This window comes from Arvicanthis niloticus, chromosome 22 (assembly GCF_011762505.2).
Source record: "Arvicanthis niloticus isolate mArvNil1 chromosome 22, mArvNil1.pat.X, whole genome shotgun sequence".
NCBI lineage: Eukaryota > Metazoa > Chordata > Mammalia > Rodentia > Muridae > Arvicanthis > Arvicanthis niloticus.
This window is the reverse complement of record NC_133429.1, coordinates 12,027,738-12,050,563: the sequence shown is the minus strand read 5'-3', so window position 1 is coordinate 12,050,563 and position 22,826 is coordinate 12,027,738. Positions and strand designations below refer to the sequence as shown.

Genomic DNA, 22,826 nt, shown 5'->3' with positions numbered 1-22,826 from the left:
GATCTCAGCAGGCAAAGGAGAATTATTTACAAAGTAGCCTAGTACGCATGGAGTCTTAAGAACGTTTAGTTCTTTACAAAAAAAAAAAAAAAAAAATACAAAAAAGAGTCCTATACTCTTTATCAGAGAATTCTAAGAAACAGAATAACAGATGAAGAAAGAGCTGAGTTTGTTTCAATGTAATCCTAGCTGAGTATGAAAGTGTTACATTTATGCCAGATGAGATCAGGGCGGCGGTGGGTGGGTGTTTCTCCCTGGAGCTCACTCCTAATTTAAAAAAGCAATAGTGGATGTCATTTTTTTTTTTTTTTTTTTTTTTTCATTTAGCAAAGTGGTCATTTTGGTTTCTGTTAAGGCTTGCCAAACAAAGACAACAGGCTTCCTAGGGGCTACTAACAGATTAAAAATGATTCCAGAAAGCAACATTGAGATACACATATAATATCTTCAGAAGTTATCATATCCACAAAGATACTACATTTAGTAGATATGGAACAATAGAACTACAATATAGAGAGAAAGTTTTTAGTTTCTTCACTTCAATAAGAGCTGGAATCTCAGTTTGGTTCGGTAGGCTCTAGGCTTCTCTCAGCCAGTTAGAGTGTATCACACAGCTAGATACAAAGCCCAGGGACTCAAATACACGTGGAATGAACAAACAGAGAACAGACCAGGTCAATCCCCCATATCTTAGTTTGTGGACATACCAAAGAGAGATGCCTAGACCTGTCCTCAAGGAAGGGCTGTGATGACTAAACACATCTAATTCAGTTAGTGAGTGTCACTGTCCTCTCCCAGCCAATAGCCTACAACTGACAAAAGGATAAAATGCCAAAATATCAACTATAAATAATGAATCATATAGTCAATTATAAAACATAAAGCAGAAAGGCTGGATACCAGGAAGATGGTGACCCAGGACTTTCTAGTACCCATGTACAAGCAAAGGCATTGATTTAATCAAAGAGCCACACACAAAGACACTTTCACAAGAGCGGTGTGTGTGATGTAATGTGTGTATGATGTGGACAGCTTCACACTACTGGGCTCTCACCAAACCCCAAGTGGCACATCATGAGGAGGAAACAACTCTACCTGGGAAAAAGGCAGGGGCGTGAGAACCACCCTCTCTGCCTCAGAACTCATCACAGGACCACCCCAGGCAAATCTAGCATTGGACAAGCCCTGGTGGCCCCAGATACCTGGTACCAATCATTATCTATTCAGATTTCAGAATCTCAAGACTTCATGCCTGGCCCACTGCCAGGTCAATCCTAGTGGTCTAAACCTCCAGATCAAGCTAACATTCAAGACAGCCCAAAGGTCAGGCTAGTCCTCATACTCTGTCTCCAGACCCACAATAGGGCCATGATGCCCCAGACTCAGCCTTCAAGTTAGCCTCTGGGAATGAAGGTTTCAGGTCTGCCCTAATTCTAACCCAGCCCAAAGCCAGGCAGACCACACAATGTAAGCTTGAGGCCTGTCCCAGCTCCAGGTTTATGCCTCTGACTCTAAGTCACCAAACTGACATCCATGAACACAGTGGGGTCATTTCCTACAGTCTTACTATCTAGTCTGGCTACAGAGCTTCAGGCTCTCATGGACTCTGCCTGTGACAACCTTCCCAGACCTAATTCAGGCCAATATATGCAGTCTCTGGATAGCTTCCAGAACTCCCAAGTCCCAGCCCTGTAAACACGTGGCCTATAGTATCAGCCCAGCACCCATTATCCCATACTCTAGACCAACCTTGTAGATATAGGTGCTGTAGCTGCCATAGTACCAAACTACCCACGTAGACTCAGAATCCAGGCAAACCCTAAGCAGACCCCAATGCCCACACAAACTAAAGCTTTCAGAAGACCCCTTTCGATGCAACCATCAGCTTATACAGACGGGGCCTACCCTCTCAGATTCAGGCTTCCAACACATCCCAGAGGGTTCAGGACTGGCCAGGTACACAGCTGGACTTTGCAAACTCATGTTCAAGGCTAACTACAATTCCAAGTCAGTCTCTGTAGACTTGGTGTTTAGAATGGCTTCTTAGGGACCAGACTCTAGGTCTTCCCTAGAAAACCCACATCATAAGCTTATCAATAAGTCCACCTCACTGGATCCAAGCTCAGTGCAGAACAAAGAATGTGAGATCTGTATAGCAAATGCTATAAAGCACTGATGAGAAAAATCAGACACAAATAAATACAAAGACATCCCTATGTTCATGCGTTTGCAGAATATTGCTAAAATGTACAAATGACCTAAAAATGGTTTATAGACATAACATAATCTCTATCAAAAGAAATCGTAAAATTTATATGGGAATGCACACGCGCGCACGCACACACACACACACACACACAATACAGACTCAAATATCAACAGCAAATCTAAATAAAAGAAGCATAGCTGGAAGCATCACACGACCAGGCAGAGATGGAGGTTACACAGGGCATACCAACAGGGACTGTCGTTCACCTAGGCTGACCTGGCTACAGCAGCTGCTGAATGCTAGAGACAAACAGTGAGCCCCTGACATGGCACCATCCCACTGGGTGACCAGCCAGCCACCTGGTGGAAGGTTTACTACATTGGCCTTTTTTCTTCCTGGAAAGTTCAATGCTCTGTCCTTACTGGAATAGATACTTCTGGTCATGGATTTGACTTTCCTGCAAGTAAAATCTCTGCCAAACTATCACTTTGGGCTCAGAAATGCCTTATCCACCATCACAGTGTTCCACACAGCATCCTTCTGACCAAGAAACTCACTTCATAGCCAGAAATGTGCAACTGTGGGTCCGTGCTCATGGAACTAGTTTTACCACAGTCTCTACCATCCTGAAGCATCTCAGCTGGCCTGAGAGAAGGGTAGAATGGCCTTTTGAAGACAGAAACAGCACCCGTTAGGTGGTAGCCGACTGGAGGACGGGGACAGGCTTCTCTAGAAGGCAGTATATGCTTTCAATTAACATCTAATACTTAGCAGTTTCTTCTATAGCTAGGACTCATGAGTCTAGGAATCAAGGGGTAGAAATGGGGATGGTTCCAGTCACTACAGCTCCTAGTGACCCACTAGAAAAAACTTTGCTTCCTGCTCCTGTGACTGTAAGTTCTGGTAACATACATGGTTTTACCCAAATCTAAACACTGACGGCAAAGCTATACAGACCAAAACAGTATGGTACTGATAAAAACAGGCTGTGGAACAGAAAAGGGTACCCAAAATAAAGCCAGACATTTATAATTAGTTGATTTTCACAGACATGCCAAGAACACAATTGGAAAAAAAAAGCAGGGGAAGAACATTTTCTCTGATAAGTGGTATGGGATATACATAAGCCAGAGAGTAAAAATCAGAGGTTATCACACACCATGCACAAAAACCAAGTCAATATGGATAGAATGCTTGCATGAAATGTCTGAAACCATAAAACCACCAGAAAAGGAAAACACAGAAGGAAAGCTTTGGGCAGCAGAATGGACAATGATTGTTCTGAAAATGACCCCAAAAGTCCAGGTAGCAAAAGCAGAACTAGCGAATTTACTTGAAGCAAAAAGCTTTTGTGCAGAGTAGAACTGTCAGCAGAGGTGAAGACCCCCTATGGCAGGGTGAGAGACCCCTTATAGCAGAGGTGAAGACCCCCTATGGCAGTGGTGAGAGACCCCTTATAGCAGAGGTGAAGACCCCCTATGGCAGGGTAAGAGACCCCCTATGGCAGGGTGAGAGACCTCCTATGGCAGGGTGAGAGAGACCTCCTATGGCAGGGTGAGAGACCCCCTATGGCAGGGATGAAGACCCCCTTTGGAATGGAGGATGTTTAAAAGCTGCCTATCTAATAGCATGGTGATAGCCCAATCTATAAAGAACCCCAATTCAATAGTAAAAATCCAGATAACTCCATTTTAAGAAATGGACAAAGCACCTGAACAGGTAATTACCAATGGAAGATTCAGAAATTAAATGGATAACATGGGGGAAAATGTGTAGCCTCACTTATCATAAAGAGAATGCAGATTAAAATGTAATGAGACCTCACATCACATCCATTAAAGGTTAGTGTTAGAAGATTAAGGTTACTAGATTAAAAACACTCAGGAATTAGCATGGGGATGTGTGTGTGTGTGTGTATATATATATCTTTGTCTATATATTTATATACATATTTATGTATATATACACATAAATATTTATATGTGTGTGTATATATATATTATATATATGTATATATAAAATCACTCTTGGCTCTAGCCAAGTTGAGAGAGAGCAAGGTGTTTTGTGTGTGTGTGTGTGTGGGGGGGAATATGGGAGGAGTTGAAGGGAGGTCAGGGAAAGAGGAAAACGATGCAATTTTAGCTTATCATTTTTTAAATGAAAACAAGTTTGAACTCAAAAACAGAGTAAAATACCAGTGCTCAGAGGTGGGATGGGAGAGGTGAGGGCCTGGGAAGGTGTTGTTCAAAGCCACAGAATCTCAGGAGAAAACACTCACTCTGTTCATTGTACACCACGCAGCTAACAGTGAAGTACCCTCTCAAGAATGAAGAAACCACAAGTTTCGTTCTTTCCACACACAGCAGAGTACGTGCGTGAAGCAGCCCAAATGAGATTTAGATATTCTGTAGTGGGCGCGAGAATCAAAACAGCACGTTTTACATCGTAAAGACTTTGCAATTTTTACTTGTCAAAACAAACATATGAAAAAGAACACAAGGCAGTAGGCTAGCTTTGTATGGACTGAGCTTTCTATCCAGCACACTTTTCCATGGCGGTCAGGGAATCACTAGGGGAGACGGGCCAACTGTGGGGAACGTTGGGAGTGAAGGAGCTGGAGGGGGAAAGTGTGGGTCGGAAGGCTCTGCTCTCAGTGAGGTGACACTCCCCATCTTTGATCCTGGTTGTCAATAAGCAGCACCAATTCACCAGACAACGGAAACTGGGGATGGGGTGGGGAGGGCGGGGCTACAAAGACAAGGGGTTATCCTCGCCCCAGAGCAGCTTATAGCAAATTGCTTTCCTACCTGTGCTTGCTAGTTTTATTTACCCCAATAAGGACAACTGCACAACTATAGGAAACGAATACCTGCTTTCTTTGGCTGAAACTCAGTCTTTAGATACTCTGGCCTAGAGTAAAATGGGTCACGTAAGAACAGAGAGGTGAAAAACCCCTTTACTCAGTGGGTTCCTTATCCTATTTAGAGAAGCAACGGTGTGAGAGAGAAACAGACTGGACAGACAGCTCAGCAGTTGAAAGTACTTGGGCAAAGGACCCAGGATGGATTGCCTGCACCCACCGGGTAGCTCATAACTGTCCATATTCTAGGAAGTCTTAAGCCTTCTTCTGACCCCCATAGGCACCAGACATACACGTGATCAATACTCACATGTATAAAATAAAATAAGTACATCTTAAATTTTCTAATAGACCAAAAAGAAAGGAGAAAAAGTGGGGACTGGGAGCAAGCGCCTAGTCTCTGGGGCTGTTCAAACATAAGACACACAGACCTGAGCTCCTCATTGCATCAGTAATTACATTTTACTTTCATTTGTCTCAGTAGAAAAGCTGAAGGAATTCTGATAAAGAAATAAAAACAATGGCTAGGGCTGGGGGTGTCACTCAGTGGCAGAGTACATGGGTAGCATGTTCAAGGCCTTAATCACAACCCATAATATAAACAGCTCAAATTTTACTCAAATGAGAAGCTTCCTGTCTCCAGGCAATTCTGATTAACAGCCCCACATCTAACATAAACTCTGTTTTGTCAAGGATACGCCTCACATTAAGACAATATAAGAAAATAGAATATTAAATCAATCCAGCTGTAAACTGTCGATAAGTTTCTACTTTCTTATTTCCTTTCTTAAATTTAGTTTCAATATATATAATATATATATAATATATATATTCCCCATTTTCCTCCTCTTTAAAACAAACAAACAAACAAAACTTTTTCCAAGATCAGGGGAGGTTCCTGGATCTGGCGCCAAATTCTTATTTATGTACATAATTCTCACTTCATGAGTCATCTGTCATTTGCAGAAAAGTATTTTTTGGAACATGTAATTATAGGCTACCTCCGTGAACCCATTTTGGCTCAAAGGATGCTAAGCAATTCAAGATAAACTCAAACATATATTTAAAATGTAATCTCTTAGTAGGAGGATGAACAAAACACCATTTTCAAATAAAAAAAAAATTTCAACGGTGAAATCCTGGATTTTCTTTTGTTCTCATAATTATAACAAACTTGGCTGAGCTATGTCACAGAAGCTTCTTAGAGTACTATTTCAGCTAAAGCAGGGCACAGGACTGATGGCGACAGAATCAGAGGTGCTGTCGTCTTAAGACATTTGAAATTCATGGCAAAGTGAACACATGAAGGCTGTAATTCTTGTTCCACTTCATTTGTCAACATGAAAGGCTGAAGGCGACTTCTTGGCCGCTCCATAAACTAGTAGCCCAGCACCTACCTCCTCACAAACTGTGGAAAACCGGTTGAGAAACTGCACAGTGTGCACCACAAACTGGTTTAGAAATGCCACGGTTCTTTTCTGTTGAATAGCTGGCACCTGTGTCATGTAAAAACAAACATGATTCTTACAGGAGAAACAAACCCTGTGCAATCCTTTGGATATATTTATTTCATAGAGGGGATGGTCTGCCCTGGGACATGAATTTCACGAAGGGCTGAGAAGAGTCACCAATTTGTTTTCCTGAATCTTGTGTGGGTCAAAGTGACAGGGGTTGCATAAAGTTTGAGAATGTCTGTCTGTCTCACACACACACACACACACACACACACACACACACACACACACACACACACACACACACACACACACACACACGAGAGCAGCTTGACGGTCGAATAAGAGGTGAAGTGTTAGAGGTGGTACTATCTCCAGACTGTCAATCTTGGGCATAGAGACACGTGATGTTTGGTGCAAAGGCTGCGTGGCACACCAACTCTTTTCTTAGCTCAAGAGGGCTCCCCTTTCCCCAGGCTAGGAAAACAGGGGCCCCGATTGGGCCTGGAGAGGCGGTGTCCCCCTGGGAACCGGGCCCCCTTGGCCAAGCCTCCTTCCCTGTTTGTCGGAAGCTCAAGTCCATCCTTTACAAACCTTGGTCAGGTCTATGCCTGACCCCATGAGAGGAAGCCCATCCTCATCCATCTCCTCAGCGGATGGGGACCCCGGTGCTCAGGCACAAGTTCCTCCCAGCCCGGTAGAGAGCCTAGACTCCTTTCCCAAGTTCCTGCCTTCGGGGCCTTCCCGGAAGAAGCGCGTGTGTTCACCAATCAATCGGTGGCTTCGGAGAAGCCGCCCCGCCCCTTGCTCTCGCTCAGGATTCTGGGATTGGTAGTTCACGAGTCGGATTGCAAAGTTGGGCTGGGAAAAATATGCTGATGAGCAGGGTTCACAGTTGCTGTTTTAGCTGTAAAATCTGAAAAGAGCCGAAAGAAAAGGAGGCGGGGGAGGGGAGGAAGGGAGACAGAGGGCGAAATAGAGACAAAGAGACAGACAGAGAGACAGAGACACACACAAAAACAGAGAGGCATACACACACACACACACACACACACACACACACACACACACACACACACACGGTGGGGGGAGGGGGGGAGACACAGCGTACGGATGAGTTCAGATTGAGAAAATTAGAAGCTGAGCTGTAACCATTTGAGATTTTACCTCCTTAGTCCTGTTACAAAAAAAGATCCATAATTCACTGAAGAGCACTTCTCTTTTTGTGTAATCCTACTAAGTGCCAGATATTCTACTAGCCCTTGCTAGCCCTTGTGAAGAATAGAGAACTCGATCAGAATGAGTCTTCAGCCCTGGAGAGCCTTATACCCTAGAGATCTATTTCTAAAGCTTTTTCTTTCTTTCTTTCTTTCTTTCTTTCTTTCTTTCTTTCTTTCTTTTTTTTTTTTTTTTTTGATATAACATAATTTCAAGCAACAGCTGAGACAGACAGATGTGAAAGTGATTGCAATTTACACCATGTAAAAGATCTTTACACCTGCAGTATAAGAGTTTGGAACACATTTTACCAGCTATGTCAGTTAGAATAGGTCACCTAAGCAAAAGCAAAACTTTTTATTGTACCAAACAAGTACTGAAGAGGTGATGGGATCGCCTCTGCTGTACTATTCAAAGGGAGGACACGCAGAATTGTGATGGGCAAAATTTAGATGGACATTCAAACAAACTCCTGTGCAAGTTGTGGCATTGCAAACTAGCATGTACAAACACTTGTGGACCCACGAGTACATGCACACCGCACGCAAAGTGCTGTGGTTCTGTGGATAATAGGAGTTTCTAAGTTGTCCAAGAAGAGGAAGCTGACCTTAGCATCTACTTAACATTAAGAGGAGTTAAGATGATGATCTGGAATGAACCTGTGTACAAACAAAGGCGCAGAGGCATGAGGGCATATGGTGTTTAAGACAAAGGGAAAGCGGTTTGGTGGTGTAAACAGAAATGTCCGGAAGTGGAGAATAATGAGAAATAAGGCAGAAGTAGACACAAAAAGCCGATGAAGGGCCTTTATGTCAGAATAAGAGTCATGTTTTTCTACATGCGATTCGAGAGTTTCTGTTTGGGAGTGCTTCTTAAAACGCCCATTCCAGAGATTAACCTCAGACAAGCCAAATCAGGATGTCTTTTGGATAAACGTTGATGCTTGCATTTTAAATACCACTCCCAGGAATGAGTCTGCATTGTGTTGCCTGCAGCAGTGAGCTCTTACTGTCAGGTTCTATAGGACCTCACTGACCAGTAGCTCTAAAAGAGGTAACCCATTCCTAGGTCTAGGCTTTTGGTTAGCCCGCAGTATCTAGTAGGGGCATTTTTGCCTTATTATAGAGCAGTTCCATTGAAATTATATATGCACATTGTATTAGTCAGGGTTCTCTTGAGTCACAGAACTTCTGGGTAGTCTCCATATAGTAAGGGAATTTGTTATGATGACTTAAAGTCTGCAGTCCAACACAAGGAACTAGTAGTTGCTCAGTCCCACAAGGCAAGCAGGCGAAGAAGAGCGAATCTTCCTTCTTCCAAAGTCCTTATCTAGGTCTCCAGCAGAAGGTGTAGCCTAGATTAAAGGTTTGTACCACCACATCTGGATCTGGGACTTGCTTTGTCCCAGATGACCTTGAACTCCTTGCCTTAATCTCCTGGAATTCATAACCACTATGCCTCAAGATCTCCATGCTAAAATCCAGGTCAGAAACTTGTGTCTTCCAGCCTCAAGATCAAGATCACAGGTGAGCCTTCCAATTCTGGATTGTAGTTCATTCCAGACATAGTCAAGTTGACAACCAAGAATAGCCACTACAGTCCACCCCTTGTCGACTTGGCACAAATAATATCTCCTGTTCACATGAAACAATTACAAGGTCATGAATATGCCTGACATGATATAACTATTCCTTGTACAACCACAAATGCATTTGTAAATTTACAATGTGACAATGTCTCTAGTGAACATTCTTTTAGCATCTCAGCTTCAATACCAATTGATGTTAAAGAAATTGGAAGAAAGCACAACTAGCTTATACTATACAAATGCGTTCTTAACAAAATAAAACAGAAGCATCCAAGTTACTTTATAATCCTCATTTCTGCAACTGGTCACGTGGCCTTAGATGGTATTTATAACTACCTTTCTCTACTACCCATTTTGTATTTCTTCTACACTCTGCAAGCACTTCAGCAGGTCTTGGCTTTTTTCCTGGAGGAGTGACCCATACCTTCATTCCTGATGGGTCTGCGTCCTTTGTCATCCTGCTTGGATTAGGCTGTTGTAGTTAATCACAGGACATGGTTGTACTAAGAGATGCCCTAAGGGATCTCCTGCACTCCAGACATAATCCTTCTTACCTCTATTGTGGAGACGTGATCCAATTTCCCTGTGGTACTCTGGATCTATCACCCCTCCTAACACTGTTATTAGAAGGGCATTAGAAGCCTGAAATAACTAGGGGAAATCTGAGCTTCCAGTTCAATGGAATGTTTGTTGTGGCTCCTCGTAGGAGCATCCCCCACTCCCTCTGGAACCAAAACTTGTAGGCCATCAGAACCTAGAGTTGTGGGGACCAGAAGCAAAAATTTTCTTAGAGGGTCACTAGGAGTGATAGTGAGTGGAACTATTCCCTTTTCCACCCCTTGATTCCTGGACCCATGGATCCTGGCTATAGGAGAAACTGTACCATATATTGGACGCTGATTCAACACATATCCTGCCTTCTGAAGAACTCTGTCCCAGCCCTCCATGCAGCTGTCACATAACTGGTGCTGTAAGTATATCTTCAAATGGCCATTCCATCTTTCTATTAGACCAGTTGCTTCAGGATGATGGGGAACATGGTAATACCAGTGGATTCCATGATTGTGGGCCCACTGTCACACTTCTCTGGCTGTGAAATGAGTTCCTTGGTCAGAAGCAATACTTTGTGGGATACCATGATGTTGGATAAAGCATTCTGTAAGTCCACAGGTGGTGGTTTTGGCAGAAGCATTTCATGCAGGAAAGGTAAATCCATAACCAGAATACGTGTCTACTCCAGTAAGAACAAAAGGTTGTTTTTTCCATGAAGGAAGTGGTCCAATGTAGTCAACCTGCCACCAGGTTGCTGGCTGGTCACCTCAAGGAATGGTGCCATATCTGGGGCTCAGTGTTGGTCTCTGCTGTTGGCAGATCCGGCATTCAGAAGCAGCTGTAGCCAGGTCAGCCTGGGTGAGTGGAAGTCCATGTTGTTGAGCCCAAGCATGACTTCCATCTTGGCCACCATGGCCACTTTGTTCATGTGCCATTGAGCAATGACAGGGACGGCTGGGGACAAAGGCTCGTTGACCACAGAACGGGTCATCTTATCCACATGATTACTGAACTCCTTCTCAGCTGAAGTCACCTTTTGGTGAACATTTACATGGGACACAAATATCTTCATGTTCTTTGCCCATTTGGAGAGATCTATCCACATACTCCTTTCCCAGATGTCTTTCTCAGCAATTTTCCAAACGTGATCTTTCCAAGTCTCTGACCACCCAGACAATCTATTGAGCTACTTGAGATATACAGAACTTTGAAAACAATACCATATCATCTCGACTTTGTTCCGTTCACAGAGCAAAGGGCCCTAGGTTTTTCAGAATGGTAAATTAGCATTGGCTTCAACGAAAAGCCCCCAGCTTCTTTAAGCCCTAACAAGAGAATTAGTTTGACCTTTGAGGCTTTGACAATGGCATTGACATCTTTCTGGCTATAAAAGTCTGACATGGCATCTTCCAGTAGGAAGCTGTTCCATCCATGTTGAAAGCTGGTTGGCTAGCAGAGCTGCCTTCATCACTGATGGTTTCTAGACCTAAGGGATAATTGGCTGCATCTCTGCATCAGCACTTGCGGAGAACTTCATTGAACTTCTGCTAGCATCCTGTCCCACTGGACCCAGTTAGGGGAATGGGATCTTCAGGGAGGCAAGGGTTAAGGACAGCCCCCACTCCAGTTGTCGGGTGACCTGCATGAAGGCCAAGCTGCATGTCTGCTACATATGTGTTGTGTCCTAGGTCCAGCCCATGCTTGGTCTTTGATTGGTGGTTCAATCTCTGGGAGTACCCAAAGGTCCTGATTAGTTGACTCTGTTGGTCTTCCCGTGGAGTTCTTGTCCTCTTCAGGTCCCTCAATCCTTCCCCCAGTTCTTCCACAAGACTCCCCGAGCTCCATCTAATGTTTGGCTGTTGGTCTCTGCATCTGTTTCCATTGGCTGCTGGGTGGAGCCTCTCAGAGGACAGTTATGCTAGGAGCCTATCTGCAAGCATAACAGAGTATTACTAATGGTGTCAGGGACCGTTTTTTGCCCATTGGTTCTTGCTATGGGCCCAACTTGTCTGAAGCTGATCCAGTCATTGGTTGGTCATTCCCTCAGTCTCTGTTCTTTGTCCTTGTAGGCAGGACACATTTTGGGTCAAAGGTTTTATGGATGGGTTGGTGTCCTTATTCCTCCACTGGGAGTCTTGCTGGCTATAGGAGGTGGCCACTTCAGGTTCCCTATCCCCCACTGCTAGGAGTCTCAGCTAGAGTCACCCCCATAGATTCCCTGGAACCTTCTCCCTCTCAGGTCTGTGGCATGTCCTAGAGACATCCCCCCTGCTGCCTATTTACAGTCTCTCCTCCAGGCTCTCCCTACACCTGGTCCCCCAACCCTGTTCTCATGCCCATCTCCTTTCCCACTCAGTTTCCTCCTTCCATTCACTTCCGATGTCTATCTTATTTCCCCTTCTGAGAAAGATTCAAGCATCCTCCCTTGGGTCCTCCTTGTTATTTGGCTTCTATGGGTCTGTGGATTCTAGCATGACCCATTCTTGTATTTCAGGGGTTAGAGGGAAACAGGTGGTCAGGACATAGATGATGCTTATGGGTTAAGTCTGCCACCTTATATGGGTGTGATTTGCAACACTCCAAAACTATCATGTAGTAACATCAATGGTTACAAATCCCAAATTACTGTAAACAAACATAATGAAAAGGTAGGAAGTGCTGAGAATTACTAAGACGTGACATAGATGCCAGGAGTGATCACACACTGTGGAAAAGGGACTAAGAACTAGACATGCTCCATGAAGTTGCCACAGAGCTTCAGTTTGGAGAGAGAGGAGAGAGAGAGAGAGAGAGAGAGAGAGAGAGAGAGAGAGAGAGAGAGAGAGAGAGAATATTATCTGGAAAGTCCAGTAAAACCAACCACAATAAAACAAGTTTTGCCTAAACTGTACTTGTGTCACGTGTATAAATAACACACACACTATGACAGTTCTAGGCAACTGTACTTATGTTTTGTTTTCTCCCCTTGATAAAGTCCATACGACCTGGAATTGTTCCATTAGGCTGTAAATTCCTTGGAGCAAAGGCTATTCTTTTCTTTTGAGTCTTCAATTGGTGCCTGTCACGCTGCTTTCCAGTGAAAACTCATTAATAAATTAAACATGCTATTTTAAGGGCTTATTATGATGCAGACATGGTCCTTGGCATTGAACAGTCATCCTTCTATCCATCCCTTCAGCCATCTCTTCAAACATATCCCATGGTGTGTACTCAACATATCATAAACAGGCATATGGAAGGGAACAGAAGAAGAGATAGCGCTTACGTTCTCATGCATATAAACATGATAACAGGCCTGGAGTTGCTCACAGTCTAGACTGGGAGACAAATAAATGAGAGATTAATAGTGTCATAACGGCTAGGCTAAAGTGTGCCCCGAAGAACAACACCTAATAGATGGATGAATACAGGTATCTCTTTTAAGAGGACCCGCTGCTTAGTTTTGAAGATATGATAGTTAGATGAATAAAACAGATTTGAACCCCACAGCATGTACAGAAAGTGGCGTGCTACACTGATGACCGTATCCTTCCCAGTTCCCAACTCCTTACTGTGACATGTAGAAATCAGCAATGGGCAAAGGCCCCATTAGCCTCTCCTGAGGATACTGCAACCCGTGTAGCCTCTCTGGTCCTTTCTTCATCTTCAGCTCCCTTCCTGTATTCTGGGGGGGGGGGGGGGGGGGGGAGACGGTCATTTCCCTTGCTCCTCATTGGGCCACTACTGTCTTTCCCTCCTCTGTAAACGTGCCCCGACAGTTGAGGTCATGCTCTAAGAGATACTGTTCTCGTAGTTGGCTTTCTCTTGCTCGTCCTCTTTTGAATCTTATTTTAGGGCAGTCACTCCACTTGGCACAACACACAACTGAGTGTGTCTTCTTCAGGTAGGCAAGCTTGGAAACGTTACATGGCTATAGCTGGCTATACTCCAGCCCCTGGTACACCTGAGCATCCTGGTCCTGTATCCTCCCACCTCGGCAGCTCTTGAGTCTACTCACGACTGTACCCTTCCTGACACATCTCACGTTCTGCTCAACATCCAGCTGCTTGCTCACCTCTTTCATCTCCCTCTTCCCTGTTCTAAGTCCAGTTTCTTTCCATTCCTGCAATCACTTACTCAAAACTAAACTTTAAACAGGCGGCTCTTTTAAACATGATGTCTCCTCTGTCTGGAACACTCATCTTTGTTCCTAAGCACTGTCTGGCTAACTTCTGCTCATTCTCACACCACATCCTTGATCTTCAAGTTTGTATACCACATGCTTGGGGATGATGGTCTTTGTGCAGGACAGAGTGAACATTTGCCAATAACTACACACTGTTCCTGTTAGGAACTTTACAGGGGATCTAGTTTTGTGACTGGGGGCCCTCCAGACCCAAGTCTGTCTCCACAGCTTATATACTCTTAGCAAGAACCCACTTGATTTCATCTTCTTAAGTCCTCTTGCAGGAGGATGCTTTTATTTCTCCATCTGTCATGTTCCTTTCATCACTCCGTGTTCACCTGTGTTTCTCAAGAGCAGCCTCTTCAGAATGTGTTTCATTAAGGTCATGCTGTTGTGTCTCAGGACACCCATGGAAATATTTGGGTTTTGCTTTATTTTGTTGTTTCTTGTGATCATAGCGTTGGAAAGTTTTCTTACAACTTTCCATGTCCCAATCATCAGCAGAAGTCGTACCACTCCATCCTCAGTCTCTCCGATCTGCCCAAGGATGTCGTTCTTCTGAATAAGCTGCTGGCCAGCTCTGCTTAATCTTATATTAGCAAATATATTTCTTGATCAATGGACCAAGTTACTTGCCTGTTTGTTTAGAGCCCTGTTGGGAGTCAATTCAGGGCACAGACTGCCCTGACTTCTAATTTAACTTAAGCCCAACATTTGCTACATAGCAAACCCTTAGTAAGTGTCTATTGAATGACAGCCAGATCTTTGGACTTTCACATCTTAATCCTCTGTGAACTCCTGACTTAGGTATAACTCACAACTCGCAGCCTTTCTGGGACACAGCTTAAATTGTCGGCCTATCCTGCCTCTCTAGAGCAAAGACAAGTTCCTGGTCAGAAGAGGGGAAATCCAAGAGCAAGTGAGGAGTGAGACAAAACAAATCACTACTACCCACTGCCTACTTGTAAGTAGTGATTGTGAATGTGTAAAACAGAACTGTCAATGTATAAACTTCCCAGTTGGTCAAAGGACAACAGAAATTGTTTGATATATGATATATATCAATAAGCATAAATAAATAATGCTGGGAGATGCAATGTTTAGTCAGCAGAAAGCACGGCTATTTCTGGCTGCCTTCTTGGGTCCTGGACGAGGATTGCTCATCCATCATCCATAGTTCCTGACAGCAGTGCCCGTCTCATTTTAAAAACAGAATTTTTAGGACTAGTAAAAAATGATCCATACCTAGAAGTTTTGGCAAACTACCAGGAATCTTCTGACATATATGATTTTGTGCAGACTTCCCCACCCTGGCAAAACAAACAAACAAACAAACCCTAAAACGTATTGCCAGATTTCATTTACTACAGTGAATTTTGGCAGTAAGCTGAGCAGATCGTAATGAACACCGACTTTAAAGATAGAGACTCTGTCCCTTACATTCATTCACCCAATAAAACAGTCTTACAAATTTCAAGCACTTACTTTCGTTTTTGTGGGTAATAGGTAGATGGCTGAAATTTAATTTTACCTCAGATTGGTTCTTAGATGGGAGAACAGGTGAGAAGTAGGCTCCCATCTTTATACTATCCCTTAATTTAAGCTGAAAAAGTCAGAAGAGTACACAACTGGTTCATAATCCCAGGAAAGAATGAAATGCCTCTTACTCTTATCCCTCCTCTAGGCCCCATTCCTTAAGAGTGCTGTAACCCTCTGCGGAGACTCAGTTAAGGGAAGGAACTGTAGTCTAATTATTCCAGTGTGTCTCTTTGAGACTACTGCTAAGTGATCTGGCTTTCCTAAGGCCACTCAGAACACTGGACCATAACTTTATATCCTGCTGGTGAGAGACTAGATTCCTCTTTAGAAAGCCAATCACCTCAAGGGAAGGAAGGGGCCGAAACACATTCAGTCAGAAAGTCCTCAGTAAAGCAATAGACAGCCCAATGTTATTCTGCAAGTTTTTTATTTTTATTTATTAATTAGTTAATTAATTTGAATACTTTGGAGAAGAAAATTCTATCTCATTTCTACTCCTGGGACTTTTATTTAAAGGAGGTGACTGAGTGATGACACAAAGAGGCTAGAAGCATTGAAAGTTGTTTCTGTTGGTTGGCTAAGATCTTTCCGTTCTATGAGCTAAGAATCGTAGGTATGTGGGAAGCCATTCTACTGCTGGAAAATCTAGGTGAGCGCCTGTCTTAGTTTGGGTTTCATTGCTGTGAAGGGACAATATGACCAAGGCAACTCTTATAAAGGCAAACATTTAATTGTGGCTGGCTTACAGTTTCAGAAGTTCAGTCCGTTATCATGGTGGGAAGCTTAACAGCCTTCAGGCAGACATAGTACTGGAGGAGATGAGAGTTCTGTATCTTGAAAGGCAGCTAGGAGGAAGGTCTGATTCCACACTTGGTGGAGCTTGAGCAAAGGAGCCCTCAAACCACCTACACAGTGACTCACCTCCTCCAATAAAGCCACACCTTCTAATAGTGCCACTCCCTATGGACAAGCACTGGGACACACGAATCTCTGGGGACCAAACCTATTCAAAGCACCACAGCACACAAGTCCTATAGCCTAGATTCACAGACCCAGTGGCTTACAGCTCCTTCTTGCTCTACAATGACAGGCTGAAGGCTCATAGCTTTGGGGCTTAAGGGCCAGCAGCTCTGGCAGTTGTCACCTTTGGCTTCAGTGAGCAGCAAGCAGAAGTATGTGACATCTTCTAGTGCTGCTCTCTCATACAGGCAGTGAGTGTCCAGTGTCACAGCTCTTGAGCCCAGGCTGATAGGATTCTTGGTCCTTAGGCTTGGATAATCTCTGGTTGTCCTCCAGTAAGTGAAGCCTGAAGGGCACAGTCTCTAGTTCTTCTTGTCCCTCATTTGCTTTGTTTCTGTCTACCTCATCCTGTATCATTTCCATCTCAGCTGTTTCCCCAACAGCTGTGTCACTGCTGTCACCGCTGAAGAGGTCTGCTGCTGTCCTTCCTTCATTCTGCTAAGGGTAAGAAGTCAAATGCAGACAAGATCTCTCTAGAGAAGCCATCTAAGGGTCTCAGGTTGCACATCGCAGGTCTTCTGGCACATTGGTCTTCTGGCCAACTCAGAAAGTGAGCCCGACAATGTGCTTCTACCGTTAGAAAGGGGGTGCATGCATCCACCACAGAAATGACTGAGCAATTGGTCTCACACCAGTCAGAGGCCTTCTGCTGAGCCATTAGGGGCAATATGCCTCCTCTGCTCTGGGCTGAAGAAGCAAACCTCCAGTTGACCAAGGGTTTTTGATGGCACAAAGTTCTGCATGACATGTTTAAAACAATTGCAACTGGGATAGGGCCTTTAGGAGTATAGTTGTGACTCTGATATAATAGCAAGCAGCTGTGGTTACTGGCTAGCCTCCTCAGAGTGGCTATTGCTGGCGGGAGGGCGATCCAGCTAGCTGCTTAGCTGACAGTCATCTCTGCTCTCGGCAGCCAAAGCACTAGGGAAGGGTCTAATGGTTGTCAGTTAGGGAGTCAGAGTTCTCTGGCCTCCAACACCTCAGCTTAAAAGAGAAATAAGTATTGAGAGGGTGATTACAACAGACACATCATTAACAATGCCCTAGCTGCCCACACCATTGCTGTGGCAAGGATAACTGCTCTTGGGAGAGGTAGGTCTTTAGCATTCGCCCTAACCAAGAAAATGAGGCAAGACTCCATGTCATGCAGATAAGGGAAATGCCAGACCTTGTTCAGGAGACAAGGCAGCATCATAGTCTTTACTGAGGCTTTTCTCATGAAGGCAAGAGTTTAAATGATTCTGGAGATCCTGAATTCAAACGCGGCAGGCCTCCGTCACCGGCCTTTGCTTAGTTCTGCCCACCTTTAAAGAAAAGGTCTATTTTAAAAACTGCAGCCAATGGATGCCACTCTCAGCTGCTTTTCGTTAACCTCGCCTGGCTCTTTCTGTAAGTGACTCAGCACCTGGATCTCTGAAAGCAGTCAGATTACTTTGAATCACAGCTTCATACAGTCATTGAGACGGACCCAGCAGCAACATTTCCTCTTGAAGCTTTGTTTTTGGACTTCAAAACAATGTTAGAGTTGTATTAGAACTGATCAAAAAAAAAAAAAAAAAAAAAAAAAAAAAAAAAAAAAAAAAAAAAGACCAGGCCAAAAGTTATGAGTACAACGGCTCAGAAAAGTGGTAATAACGTTGGCCAGCATGAGGATCAGTCCTCTAACCTGGTTTGATTTCTCCTTTTTTTTTTTTTTTTTTTTTTTCCATTATTGGGGACCATACCTTAGGGCCTTCCATGCGCTAGGCAAATGCTCTGCAACTGAGCTATTTCCTGAAGTAGAGAAGGACACAGAGGGGTTGGACGGGGGAGGGAGAAGGAAGGGGAGGAGGAGAGGGAGAGAGAATCATGGCAAGGCATCTAATAGTCACTGGACAACAGTAGACATATTGCTGAGGAAATCCGCACACTAAATGGAAACAGGAGACTATTTCTGGAAATCAGTAACAATATCCCGTCTTTGCAGTCAAGCACACTATTTTCCTCTTTTGTTTTCTAGGCTGGATTCCACTAGTTTCCCTTTTGTACCTTGCTTTAGAAAGCCTTTCTCCTATGTAACTGTGGCAGGAGGGATTGACGTATCCTGGTTTTCATCTCAATAACAGAGGCAAACCCAGAACCACATAAAAGGCACCAAGAAGAAAGACCAACCTGGATGTACTAACATTAGGAACTTAACTTTCTCCAGATTTCTGAATAAGGACTCTACATGCCAACATTGAAGACAAAAGGTTTTCCTGGAAGCTTTATTTCTTCTTTATTTCCTAGCTTGAAATTTTGGGGGTAGGAGGTGGCAGATGTCAGGACACATTAAATCAATGTCTGCTAGAGATATGTAAGCAGATTGGGTTTTGGGGTATCTATTACTCCAGGATCCTAAGAAATTGTTGTTTCTAAGGTTTTAATAGTGACGATGCTATGGAATTATTTCTTTTCCAGGCATTTTTCTTCATTAGGTTTGAGAAACAATAATGCAAGGTCTTGTTAAGATTTTCTCTGCCTAGAACACTTCTCAGAGACTGTAGCATCTAGGTGGTATGGTGCAGGAAAGACTCTTCACTTTAGGACTTCACACTTTCAGAACTGCTGGTGAGTGTAATGTATCCATCAGGTAAGTCCAGGAATCGATAAGACCATTGAAGCAGAGGTACATATGATTTGTTGGAAATCAAGTACCAGGGCACTCGTAAGACATACATACAGCAGAGCTCCACATAGTCCAGGTGAGGCATCCGTGCACTCACGGTCTCCAGGAGCAATTTGGAGAGGATGCACGGGGGAGCATTTATCACATGACTTGAAGCACGTGTTCAAGTCTAAGGAGAATAACCCACAAGAAATTTGGCCAAGTACATAAAACTCCTGAGTCTAAATATTATTGAAAAACATGATTTTCTTTGTTAAAATACATCTGCTTTGTTTTAACGAACAAACACTTCATTTTCACTAGGATTAGTGGAAGAAAGACGAAAGAAATATTGCCATGAAGTTTATTAAAAAGTAACTTATTTTGGTCTGATTTAAACTTGATGTGAACTAAGAAGAGTAATGTCTCCAGATTAATGTCTAAGCAGAAATGAACCCAAACAAACTACTTTCTACTTCCTTATCACGGTGGTAAAATTCATCATTAGTTAACTCTGGCTTACTTTAGAGGTTGTCTGGGACTTCATTTCCTTTGTATACTGCCTCAAAAGCAGAGATTTCCTAAAACAGTATTAGAAAGCCCTTACTTGAGATGGCTGCAAAGATTAACCTTAACTTTGGCCAGAGTCTAATCTTGCCTGGAGTTTGCTCAATGATAGGGTGATGGCAGTGTTTATAAGAAAGATCAAAGTTTTGTAGCTAAGCACTATCCTAAGCAAAGCAGCCAGCAGCTTTTGTCTTTTATTACAGAAATGGAGACTCAATAAAGCATTCTGAACGCAGATGGTAGACATGCTTGTTTCATAAACAATAAATCTATTTCGTTCTGCAAATTGTAAAGGCCAAGAGACCTGGTGGCCTTATTTTGCTCACTATTCATTGTTCATATGGAGTTTATAAGCTTACTTAAGTGTTATGAGTTTCAGGATCTGTCAAAAATTATCCCAGAATGCAAAGAATAATATGAGAGGCATACATGGAAGTAAGTTGACCCAAAGAAATTTCCAGACAAAAATGTCACCAGTTCCTCCTCAGAGGGGCAATTGTTTTCCCAGGGTATTTACAGAACAGCTGAAAAGGTCAGAAAGTAGTTTAATGCTCTGTTTTCCCATAAAGGCTGTGTCCATGTGTGCAACAGAAACCACTCACGCAAATACATCATAAAACATGATTTTTTTCTTTTATAAAAATGAGATCATAAAAATGATAGCCTAATGATTTTACTGTATTACTATGCTTAGGTAATAAATGTTCTTTATAAAGTCATGTTAATTAAAAAAGTCTGGGTCTTTATCTAACAAATACTAAACATGAGAACCCCTCCTTTGAATTGTTAGTCAGGGTTGTCTAGAGATTATAAAAACATTATAGGCTTTTGCCCTTTTTGGGTATTGCCTTCATTGCCTACCGGAAGTGGACGTTAAGTCTCTATTGTTGAAAACAACATGGACTTTGGACACAGGCCCAGAGGACCTGACAGGGAGGGAAGCAACCAACAGTCTTACCCAGCTAAAAATGAACTACCATGACAAGAATGGTATGGTAACTTTAAGGGTACAGTAGTGGTACGTGTATCTTGGTGGTAGCCAACAGTTCTCTAATAGACTTAAGACCTGCTTAACAAGAGGGAAATAGTGACTAGTTCTGGAAACCTAGCCAATTACCAGGGCTAGTGAAATCATGGACTTTGGAGGAAAATTGACAAATAAACGTTTACTAAAGCAGCATAATCCCTAACTGCATTCTAAGTATTTGTTCTACCCACAGATAAGTGCAGTTCTCACCTCTAACCAAGGAAACTTAGTATAAAAATCATACAAGGAAAATAACATTACAGAAGAGTGAGTGGAAAGACTTTAAGAACCAGAGGATCCCCAAGGAGTTTGCTGTGAGACTTGTGTCTAGTAATTTCAGAAGCAACATCAGTAATGTCTTAGCCAGCATGACTGCCTAAACATGAGCTTGCCAAAACAAGGACAAGAACCATGTCAAAGTGGATAGAGAAAGTCCAGGAGGCCTCAACCCTACATAAAGAACTAGAGGCAACCACTGAATGCTGGCTTAGAGCAGGAGAAATAGTGTTCTCCAGAGAAGAGCACACCGACTGGACTGGTTATCTAACACTAAAGGGTCAGCTCTGACAATGTACATACAAGTAACATTACACAGACTGAGCAGGTTCTATCTAGGTGCTTAGGAATTAAAGAGTCCATAAATATGAAAGAGAGCAGGGGGTGGAGAGTGGGTACATGAGAGGATTTGGAGGGAAAAAAGAAAAGGGAAGGTATAGATGATGTAAATTAAAACAAACAAACAAACAAACAAACAAACAAAAAAACCACAGTAAAATAACAAAACCAGGCCTGTGTCTTAGGGTTAAAGTTCTTTAAATGTGCAGTTATATTTAGAGATGTAGATGTTTTTCAATCAGCAAGGTGTACTATTAAAGAAACTGCTCACCACTTGTCCTGTTACTGAGCACACAGGCAGTGTTGAAGACACACTGGAGCAGAACGCTAGTTCTAAGGACTCAACTGACTCAACTAAGGGAAACTGAGCGACTGAAACATCATCTCCACCTTGCAAACATACTTCTGCTAAGAGTAAAGATGCTACTACCTGGGTCAAACTAAGTCAACTTCTAAACTATAGAAAATTATGGAAATAGTCTGGCATGGATATTTCTTTCCTTAGAACTATTAAAAGTAGTTTGGGGCCTAACAGTGTCTTTTAACTCTCCTGCATTTCTGGGATTGTCGGATTCTGGACAAATTAGAAGCAACAGCAACAACCAAGTCACTTATGTGTAAAAAAAAGATTTCTTTTTTTTTTCCTACTGACATGAGATTTAAAACAGCTAGAGGAATGTATCTAGGTTAGTGTCAGGGTATAGTCACAAATTATCAAAGTAAGGAACAAACACCAGTGTGTGGTTCTGTGTTTTGGCATGAGAGACCCTGAAATTACCCAACAGCCAGATCATAAAAAGGAGACTAATGACTCCATCATCTGGAAAGACCAGGATTAGTTCTGATATCCTGTGGATTTGGGAGATCCAGACTTTGTTCAACAGTGTCAAACAATTGGAGGTTTGACATACAAGCACAGCTTTTTTCCTTTCCATGATGTCTGTATGTGAGGCCATCCTGGGGGACACTCCAACAGAAGGAAAACCCTCGGAGACATGTTTATAAACAAACACAGGGAAGCGAAACCCAGGAAACACTCAATTTCAGAACCCAAGTTATTTACCAAGAACCAGAGTGGTTACTAATAGCTCCCCATGGGCATTTTTTTCCAGTTTTTGTCTGTGTGTATGTCTGTCTGTCGGTCTCTTATTTACTCACTGACTCACTAATAGATAAGATCTGACTCTGTAGCACAGGCTAGCTTTGAGCCAATGGCACCCCTCTTAGATTATGGCTTGTGCTTTAGTTGAATCAAAACATACTTCAAAGAATAGGCTTACTAGGGAACAAGTGCCAGGATACAACGGCAAAGAACACAATACAGTGTAACAGGTGAGAAGCTGGACAGTATCCTGTGACCTGTTTGTAACTAAGGGCAACAGTGAA

The 22,826-nt window shown here is 43.0% G+C and overlaps 1 protein-coding gene and 1 pseudogene across 1 annotated transcript in view; both read right to left on the bottom strand.

The window, feature by feature from the left end:
• Washc3 (WASH complex subunit 3) overlaps window positions 1-7,280 on the bottom strand; it is a 41,592-nt gene extending 34,312 nt beyond the window's left edge. The window contains exons 1-2 of the mRNA XM_076919904.1: window positions 7,118-7,280; window positions 6,467-6,565 (exon numbers count right to left, since the gene is read on the bottom strand). Coding sequence (XP_076776019.1) covers window positions 6,467-6,565; window positions 7,118-7,168 — 150 coding nt within the window. The 5' untranslated portion in view covers window positions 7,169-7,280. The remainder of the gene's footprint in view (window positions 1-6,466; window positions 6,566-7,117) is intronic.
• A 2,329-nt stretch (window positions 7,281-9,609) lies between these two features.
• On the bottom strand, window positions 9,610-18,344 carry LOC143436487 (uncharacterized; annotated as a pseudogene).
• Between the last annotated feature and the right edge of the window lie 4,482 nt (window positions 18,345-22,826).